Source organism: Ambystoma mexicanum, chromosome 8 (genome assembly GCF_040938575.1).
Source record: "Ambystoma mexicanum isolate Mex_15411 chromosome 8, UKY_AmexF1_1, whole genome shotgun sequence".
Classification (NCBI taxonomy): domain Eukaryota; kingdom Metazoa; phylum Chordata; class Amphibia; order Caudata; family Ambystomatidae; genus Ambystoma; species Ambystoma mexicanum.
The window spans coordinates 1,481,792,468-1,481,804,965 of record NC_090929.1 but is presented as its reverse complement, the minus strand read 5'-3'; the positions used below and the strand labels follow the sequence as shown (position 1 = coordinate 1,481,804,965).

The window sequence follows — 12,498 nt, the reverse complement described above, 5'->3', positions numbered from 1 at the left end:
ACCTGCTGGGCAAGGATAGTGAATCAAGGGGCCCTCAACAGAATACAGCATACATCTGAAGCCTTGCTGGGAGCAGATCATGGGTCGATTGTTACGTTCAACTTCCCCGAATTGGTGCTGAAAAGGGACTGCTTAAAAACTAACGTTTGACAGTTCTCCGTGGACACGCGTCAGGTGAATGTGGTTGGAAAAGGAACACAACTCGAGCGAGATTCCGAGAGAGTGTTTCTTGTGGATAATCACTTCTTAACACCATGGTTTGAATGTGTTTCCACACGTCCACAGACCACTCTGGCCAGTGCATGTGCAGACACCTAACTTGCTCCGCTGCATTCTAATTGGTTGCTTCTTCTCCAAAAAATGGCCCATGTGAGAAAGAATATTAGGAGAGCAAAAATTAAAGGAGATCCAGCAGATCGACGGATTTCTTAACATCTTATTGATCCAAAGATCTAGGGGCGTTTTCTGGGAAATATTCCAGAGTTTAGTATATACACAAGGAGACAGTTGGCAAGAAAAGTGTTGAATGTTATTGAAAGAATAGGTTTTCCAACCCCAGAGTTACTGGCTCTAGCTTCCAAGCCAAGGCAATTATGTTGTGTTTTACCGATCCTGTGTTTGTAGCTATTGCCTATGTATGTGTGAGTCTGTGTCTGGAATGTTTGGAATAGAGTGTTTCACTGAGAATGTTATTGTGTGAGTGCCAATGTTCTTAGTTTCAGTTGGAAACTGAGCTTGGCGCAGGGGGACCGGTGGATGTTTCTGTACCATGAACTTGTCTTAAATATGACCTAATTGTACTTACCCATATGATACGAACCTACTAGTCATCCAACTTAATCAAGGCTCTCGAGTGATTATTTTACGCATTAACCTCAGTTACAACAAATTACAGCAGCTGCTACACTTGGCTTTTCTATAGAACTTTTTGTATCAGTTCTGTTAACAATGCAGTATTTAGAGAACAGAAGGAACCAGATACGATTCCCGTGGATAGCTCCTTGTCAGAGCATTGCCTGATTCTGGGATGTGAAGGCATGGCAAAGATTGATCGTTTTCTTATCTAATGTGGCCGAACGGCCATCTTCGGAGGCAGAGGTTTCAGCTAACCCTGGGTGAAGTGCTACAAGGAAAGCATGAATCTCAGAGTTTTGATAAGTTCGACTAACTCGTATTTCTCGAACTTTGAGGAGAGTTTGAGCAAGAAAGATTTGAGCTGATGCAACAGTTGAAATGTTGCAAGCAAGAAGTGACAAGTTCTGAGGAGCCTGAGATTAAAGAAACGGTGTCAGTTTCAAGGCTACAGACACGAAGGTAATCTGTTTAGAGATTGCTCTATGCATGGACAAACGTTCACTCTTCATGTAGAGTTTTTGAAAGCTCTGACCTCTACAAAAGTTATCACAGAAAAATGAAAAGGCTTAGAAAAAGTCTGCATGAAAAGTTTGTGTTTGCATTTTATTAGATCAACTGCCAAACAGCTGCTTGTTAATAGGTTTATAACTGACACTGTTTCTCTTTGACAAGTAAAAGGTACATTTGTGTTACGGCCATATTGGAGATGGGTATTTTGTAAGAAAAAATGAAAGTAAACCTGGACTCAGTGTCAGAAATCTATCAGCTGCCCTATGCACATAACAGCTTCCACCGCACGCGACCTAGTTCCAGTGGTGAGGCTAAATCTGATGATACTAAAGGGTAACCCTCCTGATCACATTCATGTCTTCTTAAACCAATTTCAGAAGTTGTAGCCTTAACTAAGTATGGTAAAGCTCGAGACTAAACAGATGTTTAAGATCACAACTCAAGAATGGTTAGGGGTGGAGAGTTCCGGTTTTCTATGTTTGCCTTATTTGCACTCTATATTACTTGTGCTATAGCAATATTACCTGATTTCCTCTTACTCTTTGCTCAGAGAGGTCAGTAGCTTGGTGAACTTGCTGCATCCATTTATGTGCTACCTCTCAATTGCAGGTATGAATATTGGCAGAGATGTCTGAGAATAAGTAACACTGTGTTGAGAAATAAGTCTTGATAGCGCACCAATAAACTCTTCCATTTGTGGTTTGCGCAGCACAGGGCACAAATGGAATTGTTACTTGGTTTTGCGAAACTAGTCAATTCAATTCCCCACTCAGTTCTACCATTTCATTGCCTTCAGAACAGCACAATACTGAATCCTCACTGCCTACATTTGAAGCTGTGATATGCGTGCTGCAAACAGATGTGTGTGGCAGGCCCATTAACCCACTGACCTTTCCATGAGTTCGGACGGGCTTGTATGGGCCTACTGGAATCCTTAGAAAATGCTCTCCCCCTGAAATCTTACTTGAGGCCTATTGATCCTCAGATCAGGGGGGGTTATCTTAGTGTTGGCTGAGTGTCTTCTATGTGCAGTTCCTTATTTTCCCCCTATCCCTCAGGTTCTGGTCCAGATCAGGGGAGTTTGCCAGAGGTTTTTATTGATTATTCTATTAAAGCCGAGGAGTGGGTGGTTTATGCCCTGGTGCCTGTGGGAGTGGTCCCTCGTGTGGAAATTGAGGCTTTAGTATCTGCAGATGGAGGGCGCCCATGTCCCCAATCGCAACTGCAGGTTACGTTGAGTGCTTGTTGATGTCTTTCTTGTTGTTCTTCCTGTCCCCTCTGAAGTGCGTACCAGTTTTTCTCCTACCCATCCCTCGTTGTAAATGAACAACAATTGCTCTGATGTTGGTAGTTAATTTCCAGTTAAAAACATTTAAATATTTGTTGTTTTGACCAATAGAAATGTACTTAATAGGCAGATTTTCTGACAGCAGGAAGATCCATTTGTAAATTGCTGATAGAGACAGCCTGAACGTGAATGTTATTATCGAAGACAAGGGAAATGTGAGGTAAGAAAGGATTAACTATAGGGAAAGCTGTAACTCCCCCTTTTTTTAATTAGTTGTGATGTGTGAACCTTGGTAGGTTAAGGAACATACTTGATGCATAGTATAACATGAACAGCACCACTGGGTTTAATGTAAACAAGCTTGCGTACTGCGCCACAGTACAGCCACAGCGGCCTCACTCCACTGAAGCGTGGACGGAAAGTGTAACACTGTGCCCCTACCGGACTAACCCAGACTGTCATCTGTAAAGGAAAAGAAAAGGGGAATGTAAAGAGGCAAAGGTATGCGTATCAGATGTCCGAGATAGATTCTAGGAGTGGTCGGAGGCGGGGCAATGTTTGTGATAGACTGGATGAGACCCAGCACAGATTACTCAGAAGAGAAGTGCAACACAATGTCTCCTCGGGAGGATAGCTCAGGGGCAACGCGCTCACTTTGGAAGCAAGATGACGTGCAGCAACACAGATTCGATCCCCGGGTTTGCGATTATAAACCTCAGGGTATCAAGCGGAGCAACACAGGTTTGATTCTGGGTGCGCACTTAGAAACCTCTGGGTATTAAGCATGTTATATATAACCAATAAATAAATAAAATAAAAAATAAATGGCAGCCAGTTCTGAGATGGCTATAACTAGAGGCAACATTTCTGAGAAGGCAGCTTCTTAGTACTGAGTATGCGGCACATGCATAGATGCGTGGATCTGTGATGGGCTCCAGATAAGCTCACATGATCTTTTTAAGACTGATGAATCCTTTGCAATGATTACATTTTACCACCCCAAGTCTAACCCCAGGAGCCCAATCCTGACACTGCCCCGCCCAACCTTCACAGAGGAAAAAAACCTTACCATGTAGTGAATTCACACTGTCTTTCTCTCGTGCGTGATATATTTCCTCCAGCTGCTCCATAGACTCGTCCAGCACCATTCTCATCCACATGAGGATATTGGTGGCGAGGGTGTGCATGAGACCAAACCTGGGGATATGAAACCATTGGAGTTACTGGGCCTTAAAAGTGAGATAAAGGACTGCTCGATCATCTAATGGTATGATATGATGTGGCATTTATAACACGCCTGTACACACGTGTTTCTAGGGTGTACAATGCCATACCTGTTCAGCTGCTGCTTGTCTTGAATGCACACTTTAGCATAAAAAGAGAGGATTGAAACCTTTGGGAGTAAAAACAGAAAGTGACATATATGTTAAGAACTGATGGCAGGCATAGCCACACATGCTCGGGAAGAATGGAGCATTTAACAAAACTGTAATAAGAGACATGAAAAATATGACATGACAAATTATTTGTGATCATACAAATGTAAAGTTGTCCTTTTGCACCTCTGCAACAGGCTGACCAGGGAACCCTCTCTTTTCCGTGCTTGGAGCAAGTGGCTGCGCCTGAGCGTGAAGATGCACACAGCCTCTTCATAAAGGGAGAGGGCACACACCAGACATGGTTCTACACCGACCTTCAACTCGCAGTACATGTGCACTGTTGCAGGAGCCTGTGGGGATTTTGTTAAAATAAAGACATCATTCAGATCTATTTCCACATGTTTCATGTTGTATATTCATCTTATTGAAGAATCAGGCTGAGCTCTATAAGCCAATGATACTCAGAGTATTCATCCCAAATCACACCAGAACTATAGTTCTATGTGTTCAGAGAAATGCACTGCTAAACAATTCATTAAAATTTGGGATGTGTGATTTGAAAGTAAAATGTTACCAATTCTGTGTTTAAATCCCACTAGAAAAGACACGGGACAGCTTGAACTGTGAACAGAAACCTGACTATGAACGGAATTAACACTTGATTGTTAAGAATTGCCAGGCTTCCAGTAACCTGTCATTTACATCAAGGCCTGGAAGATTCTTTGAACAGCTGTGTTTCTTTAGGACAGTGAGCTTCTTATTACTTTGGTGATAATTCAGCAGTAAATCCACAGAATTACCACCAAAATCATGAGGTCTTACTACCATAGTATTACCACGGGATTTCAAGTGGAAGCAAGGCGGACAAATTCCCATTTTTGGAGTCCATAGAACCCTGTGGGGATTCTGGGAGATTTACTGTGAGTGGTGACTCTGCTGAGCTAAATCCGCCCAGTTTTGCAACTGAAGAGCCAAATCAGTACAGCACTTGACTTCAAAAGCGCTGGAGGTCAAGAGTTCACTTCACATCCAAAACTCATAGTACAGTAGCATGAACAAGTGGTGGTGCGCTAGGGGTAATTGCATGAAAGCGAGTTTAGCTATTTGGCACAGTTTTCCTTTACTACTGTTCATTAAATGATACCCAATGTGTCCTGGTTACAAATGGGAAAATAGCTAAAATGCATATGTTAAATGCATAAAACTACGAACATTGGGGACCCTCATTTAAATACCATTTGTAGAAAAACATCATTTTGACAAATGAAAATTCACTCTCAAAGCAAGTGGGTTTTGCTGCACATACGCCCAGGACGATACATTAGCCTTCGACATCAAACCTTTATGTTCAAAGAATAAACTCTGCACATGGCATTTTAAAGCATTCTTCATCTACCCAATGCAGAGAGGAAACCATGAATCAGTCAGCTCTGCAGCTCAGTTCCCTTTTTAAGAACAAATAGTCAGCGTCTGATAAGTGATCGGGTTTACATAAATTCAAATGTTCAAATAACCAGCAGAAAATCTCAGGTAAAGAATGTTACATGAAAATGACACATTTGAAGTACAAAATATCCCGTCAAAAATATTGACACCAAAATATTGAATGCAGTTTTGAATTCAACATGACCAGTTGAACAAAACACATAAAAAATGATATGCTAAAATATATGCTATTTGCATAATGTGCTTAGATTATTAATACCACGGTCCTTGATGTGACAGAAACCCAAGTTACATCAGTAAATTTGCCTTATTATGAATTATGAATCAGAATTTGTCATTTTGCCCACTATCACATATTTACCTAAAGAGTTAAATAAACAATGCTTCAGCCCAGGACAGACTCCCCATTCCGAGAAGACTAGTTAGCAGCTGACAAATCCCTCTTATGACACGCCAAGTGCAATTGGCCAAAAGAAGCAAGGGGGAGAGCTATTTTTGGTTTGAGGTAGTGGAATGAACCAATCATAGAGCCTGTCCTACTAAAGTAGTAGTGTAAAGGGATTCTAAACAGTGGGCTGTGGCCTAGTATAAAAAGTCATGTTTCTAGAGGAGGAAGGGGATTGGATAATTGTCATGCTAGATGCCAGCCCACACAATGTGGCTGAAAAGAGGTACACAAAAGATTTCGGAAAGGACTGGGCTCAGAGGATTTTTCCAATGAGCCCAGAATGGTCCCAGAGTTGGGGTACACCTTGCTACCTGGCTCATGAAGAGCTGAGGAGAAGCAGATGACCTCAGAGGCTAGCGCCTTCCCATTTCCAGCCAGTGAATACCATCGACCATAAGGGGTCCTCAGAGGCTGATTCGTAAAAAACTGAATTCAACAACCAAAAATGTAGGCAAACACCTGACCTGACCCATTGTAATTAAATTTAAATCCCTTACCAATGGAACTCTAAGAAAAGGCGAGTGGGTATTTTCTCTCTACAGATAAAATGAAATATGAATTTCTTGGATTTGTCCCAGCCAGCAACAAGGTATCCGAAGATATTAATTCTTTGCGCAACTCGACCGATTTGGCCTGGGAATATAAACCGCTTATGTGCTGCGGCAGCTCCAGTCAAATATATATAAAAAGGTAAAATATACCTCCCAAGTAGGTACAATTGTGGGGATGACTCTGACACAAAATCCAACTTTAGGAACTTGTCATTTAGAAGTGGTTCCTTCTTTGTTAGCCGTTCTCATTCAAAAGGAAAGCAAAGCTAAGTGAAACTTTCACTTTCATTTGTCAACACTTGAAAACTAAACTCATTTCAAATGTCTCTGCACATGTGCTATGAATAGTAATCCTTTAGTTCCTACCAGAAAACGAACGACCTTTGAATTTCAGTTCATTGATGTATTCCAATAAATTGAGTTTTGATAGAATTCTAATTACATAACCCACTAGAATATTTTATGAATTGTTTACTATTCATCAAATGGTATTTTCAAATAGAAAGCTTAGTATTACATGTTGAGTATTTCATTTATAGTGTCCATAGTTAACAGAGGATGCCATTGACATAGAGTTCTCTTCAAACCAGAACTATCAAACCATACTTAGTTCATAAGCGAATTCATCTGTTTTCTCATGTTGATGCAATTTTGCATTGTCTGAATTTCAAAATGTATTTTATTCTGACTCAACAAAACATTTATTAGCCTCTTCAATTCGATGTACATTTAAATGTAATGCCTATTATGATGCTTGCATAATAAAATTCCTCAGTTCATTATACAAAATACTCATTCATATGTGCTTATTTATGCTTGAACAGTTGTGTGAACTTACAAAGTAAACTGACATGTTTTCAGACAAAATAAGGCAAGTGAAAATTATTTTCATTGTAGTCTGAATTCCACTGTCGTGTTTTGAGGTGACTAACCTGGTATAAACTAAGGCATAACTGTATTTTCACCAATGTATTATTTGGAATAAAATAATTCAGATTAAAACATCCTGTTCTTGTCCACTATTGTGGGGTGGGGTGATGTAGTGGTGTACATTAAATCAGCTGCGTTCCCCCATAATAAAAGAACCACTAAATTACCGCAAATTAGAAGGGGTCGATGAAACAACAGGATACCATTGAATTCACTAAATAGTCACTGTAAACCGCGTACAAGCCACCCAAGCACTGTTCATGATAATCCTCGAACAACTGGTAATGAGGATGCTCCAGTCCTGGGTACTCCCTGCAAGTGGTGGTGACGAGAACTGGAATCTGCTCCAGGATCAGCACTGCCGGTCGGCCAATGCACTGGAAGGCGCTCCCGCGTAGCTCTGCTTGAGGTCTAGTGCCGGACTCTGCTGTGGAGTAGTAAACCGGGAATCATCCCTACATACACATGCAAAGCTATGAAAACAATATTAACAACAATAAGAAAAAACATGAAGCAGAGGTACTCAACAGATGCAATTCTTGAGCCTTCGAGAAAGGCATCTTCGACAGAGCAAGTGGGCCTTCTAGAAAACAAATGCTCCTGTTATGATTCAATCCAGCTCTTCCTCATTCCAGTTGGAGTTGCTGTGTCGCTGGTGAATTAGGGCAATTCTCATGAATGCCATTTCAGATAAGGAAGGAGCAACAATCCTCATCAAGATCAGGAAGGACTCCACTATGTGACCCCACGGCAACTACCCTGAGGTCCCAGGTGGTGTTTTAACATGCACCCTGTCCAGAATACGACCCCCAAGCAGTACCATCATCATTGGTTCCCTGGTGGGAATTATGAGTGGAACGTCTATATATATATTCACTGTAAAAACTTTGTTAAAGGGACTTTATGGTTAAGATGCATTATTTAATACCTATGAAATTCAGTGAAAAAAAATTGTTAAAGGGAAGTTATGGTTAAGATGCACTAACAAAACGATCAAATTCAGTGAACATTTTTGGTTAAAGGGACGTTATGGTTAAGTTGCACTAATAGAAACCTATCAAATTCAGGGGAAAAACTTTGCTAAAGGGACGTTATTATTACAAGTAAAATCCAAAAAATGTGCCAGTCGTCGTGAGATAAGCAACCATAACTCACGCCACGACCATGACCTGCTAACACTAACACCCAGGACATCATAGATGACATTACAAATTACATCATCAATGGCATCACTGATAACATCACATATCCGGGGTGGTTGTTTTTGTTCAGTGACAGTATTAGTTTCAAGCTGAGGACTTCATGTAGCTATACTACAATGAAACCATGATACACATAATATGAAGGTACTGTGCATGTAGAGCTGGACCTTGTGCTATATTCTGAACTTCTTTTTCCTAAGGTTTACCCTGAGTTCATAATGCACATACATAGAACAAGAAGCAGGTCCCATGCAGATAATACATTTCTCAAGAATCTGATATGCTTCAACATATTGTACAACCTAAACATACAATTTTAAGAATACTTTAGTTCCATGATCCATACTGCATTCATTGTTTCTCTTTATGTATTGTTTGATTGCAGTATTCACAAAAAAAACTTCACAACAAAGTTTCCTTTTTCAATAAGCACCTTTTATGTGACATGGAGTAGTTTATCACGAGGCTACTGATCACCTTTAATATGTTGTAAATGAGACTGTAAGCGATACCCCTTATACCGATGTTCCATTTGTATTGTTATGCAGTAGTAATATCATATGTGATGGCATCAGTTATGTCATCGATGATGTCATTTGTGACATCATCTTTATTGTCCTGGGTGTTAGTGCAAGCAGTGCACGGTGGTGGCGCGGGTTTTGGTTGCATAGTTTACAATAACTGGCAAATTTCTTGTTTTTTTTATTTTACTTGTAACCAAATCGTTCCTTTAACAAGGTTTTTTCATTGAATTTGATAGTTCTTTTAGTGCAATTTGACCATAACATCCCTTTAGCAATGTTTTCTCACTGAACGTCATAGGTTTTTATTAGTGCATTTTAACCATAATGTCCATTTATCAGTGTTTTTTCAGTACATTTCCTAGGTTTTAATGAGTGAAAATGTTTCATGATGTTGCATCACTGTATATAAGTCATTAATAATTCCTCTTTTAACAGATATATGAAAGAACTATAAACCTCCTTTAACAAACATATTTTTTGCAACACATTGTGATGTGTGTTATTTATCAGTAGGACATGCTGGGGATGCAAGTCATGGTAGAATTGACTAGGGCATAAGGCTTGACCATGACTCCATCCCCACTAAACCATCCTCGTTATTCACTGCACCTACCCTGCATCCTAGTTCAGTGTCCACTATACCCTCATAATGTGACCAATGGCCAGTGCTCATGGATTGCAGCCATGGCCAGTCTCCACAATCAATGGGGCATGGGCTTCGACAATGCCGCATTCCCCAATAAGCAAATCAGAGTAAACGATTGTCCTTGCCAAGGGCAAGGCCCACTGCCCAGGCAGCAAAGTTATACCACTATTTTTTGAACTTACATTTTGATGCTTTCCAAAATGTAAAACACGGGATATATTTGCAAAAGCATGTTTTCAGGTCCTTCGTGATGCTCCTCGCGTAAGTTTGCTGCAATCCCGTCCAGCATTTTGTGCTGCTGCCGCAAGCAGAATTCTTTTCCGATTTAAACCTAGGTCTTCGGCCATGTGCATGCCCCAATAAGTAAATCAGAGTAGGCATTCATCCTTGCCGAGGGCCAGGACCACTGTCCAGGAACCAAAGTTATATCACTATTTTTTGTACTTTCATTTTGACACTTTGGAAACAAAGTGTGGGGTCCTTGCTGATGCTCCTCGCACATGTTTGCTGCAATCCCATCCAGCACTTCGGGCTGCAGCCACAAGCAGATTTTTATTTCACGGTTTTGAAAAACAACCACATAGCCAGTCCCTGTTGGCCATGCCCCTTTTAACCCGGACAATCTGGGCATTGCTCATGGCCACATGGTATATCTCAGTCACCAAAGGAATATCACTATTTTTCGTACTTACATTATGACACTTTTCAAAAATTAAAACACAGACACGCTTGCGAAACCATGCTTTCGGGTCCACGCCAATGTTCCTCGCACTAGTTTGATACAAATCCCTCCATGTTTTATTTTTGGAAAGATGTCAAAATGTATATATAAAAAATAGTAAATTAATATAGCCTCCATTTGACAAAATCCATTCAAACTTTGCACAAAACATTCAAGGTTGGGTCTATAATCTTTTTGCAAACATTTGTGCCGATCCGTCAAACGGCACCAATGTTATAAGCCATCTAAAAACGTTGAGACTCCCCTTTAGGTTTGCCCCCTCTTGACAAAATCCCACCAAAGTTTGCAAAAGCATTCAACTTTGGATCTAAAATCTGTATGCAAACCTTTGTGCAGATTTGTCAAATGGCACCAAATTTATAAGCCTTTCAAATATTTTGGGACACCCCTATAATTTTGTCCCCCTCTTGGTGAAACAGCACCAAACTTTGCAGAACCATTTAGGGCTGGGTCTAAAATGATACTGTAAAAATGCAAAATTGCATGCAGTCTCATTGAGTGGCACCAAAGTTACAAGCCATCCAAAAACTGTTTTTCACTGACCCTATAATGCAGAATTATGCATGGATGTCCCCAAACATCTGAGATGTTTGCAGATTTTCGGAGAAGAAAAAACACCCGATATTTGGCTTCTGTGGCCATATCCCATTCCATCCTCATCCCCTCTCACCGCCCCAAAGATTGTTTAATTATTTTGACAAGTGTAATATTGTGTTTTTTAATACATGTTTACTACAATGTTCGCGGACTACGAGTGCAGTCCGCAAATCCAACATGGCAATTGTTTCAAAAGTTTTGATGCACCTCACATTTTTAAATGGCCAATCAGCAAGCCCATACGATTGCTGCGAAAGTACAGCGGCTCTCTGATTGGTCCAGAGGTGTCCACGAACACCGAATCATGAAGTGAGTTCACAGACCGGACCCAGTTATCTCAAATCTTTTTCAACTTACTTTTTGGCCATTTTAAAACAAACTACTGGATGGATTTACCCCAAATTTGCTAAAGAACGATTTCGGGAGCAAACCGCTGCTCATCACGTAAGTTTGGTGCAAATCTGTCCGGCAGTTTGGTCTGTAGGCTTCAAAAAAATATTTCTATTATGTCTATGAGGATTTCAAAAGTTTGGGGACCCACCTATAAATGTGCCCGCCCCCCCCCTTGACAAAACCGCACCAAATTTTTCATAATCACTCGGAGGTGGCCATATACTTTCTTTGCAAAGTTTGGTGAGGTTTCGTCAAACGGTGGCGAGTTATAAGCCGCCCAAAAAGTGCTCTTACTATAAGTTGAGCATCTCAACCATAAATACACGGCCACTACCACAGGTTGTGCAATATATACATATATTTTGCTGCCATAAAAGCAGCAGATGACATGACAAAGAAATCAATGCTATTATTCTTTGCTGGGAGCGTGGTGTGTGCACAAGATAAATAAGACGCTGCAAGCAGCAGATGACTCCTATGATGCTATTAAGTTGAACCTAACCGGTCAATAGACTATGAATGCTTTCAGCTAAACCAAGCAAGGTAAAGAGCTCAAGAGTCCCTAGATGCATGAAATGCACTGTACAGCGTCATTTTGCCAGCAGGAGTTTTTTCGATGCGATTTTCACTGACAAAATTCCATTGAGAGAACTCATTGCACTATAGAGGTGGGTAAGGGATAAAGGGTGTTGGGAGGGGGTTTGGGTAGGTATACAAATATAGAGAAGGGGGAGCATGGCGGGAGCCCCCCATATATAAATAAAAATATTTCTATTTTGGTTTTTCAATGGCATTTTTTGGGTAAAAATTACATCGAAAAAACTCTTGTCTGCAAAATGACATAGAACCATCATGCACAGCACCAACATGATCCCTGATGTGGTGCGCTCAGTGGGATGAGGAGAGCATTAGATGGGCGCAGATTATTCAAGGATGTTTCTCAGAAAGACAAGGAAGAAAATTTGTCTGTGAATCTGGGATTTTTCT

The 12,498-nt window shown here is 40.7% G+C and overlaps 1 protein-coding gene across 1 annotated transcript in view; it reads right to left on the bottom strand.

Moving 5' to 3' along the window:
• Positions 1-12,498, bottom strand: part of LOC138473127 (proton channel OTOP2-like) — a 211,043-nt gene that overhangs the window by 131,543 nt on the left and 67,002 nt on the right. The window contains exons 4-5 of the mRNA XM_069611655.1: positions 3,988-4,046; positions 3,723-3,850 (exon numbers count right to left, since the gene is read on the bottom strand). Of these exons, the coding sequence (XP_069467756.1) occupies positions 3,723-3,850; positions 3,988-4,046 (187 nt within the window). The remainder of the gene's footprint in view (positions 1-3,722; positions 3,851-3,987; positions 4,047-12,498) is intronic.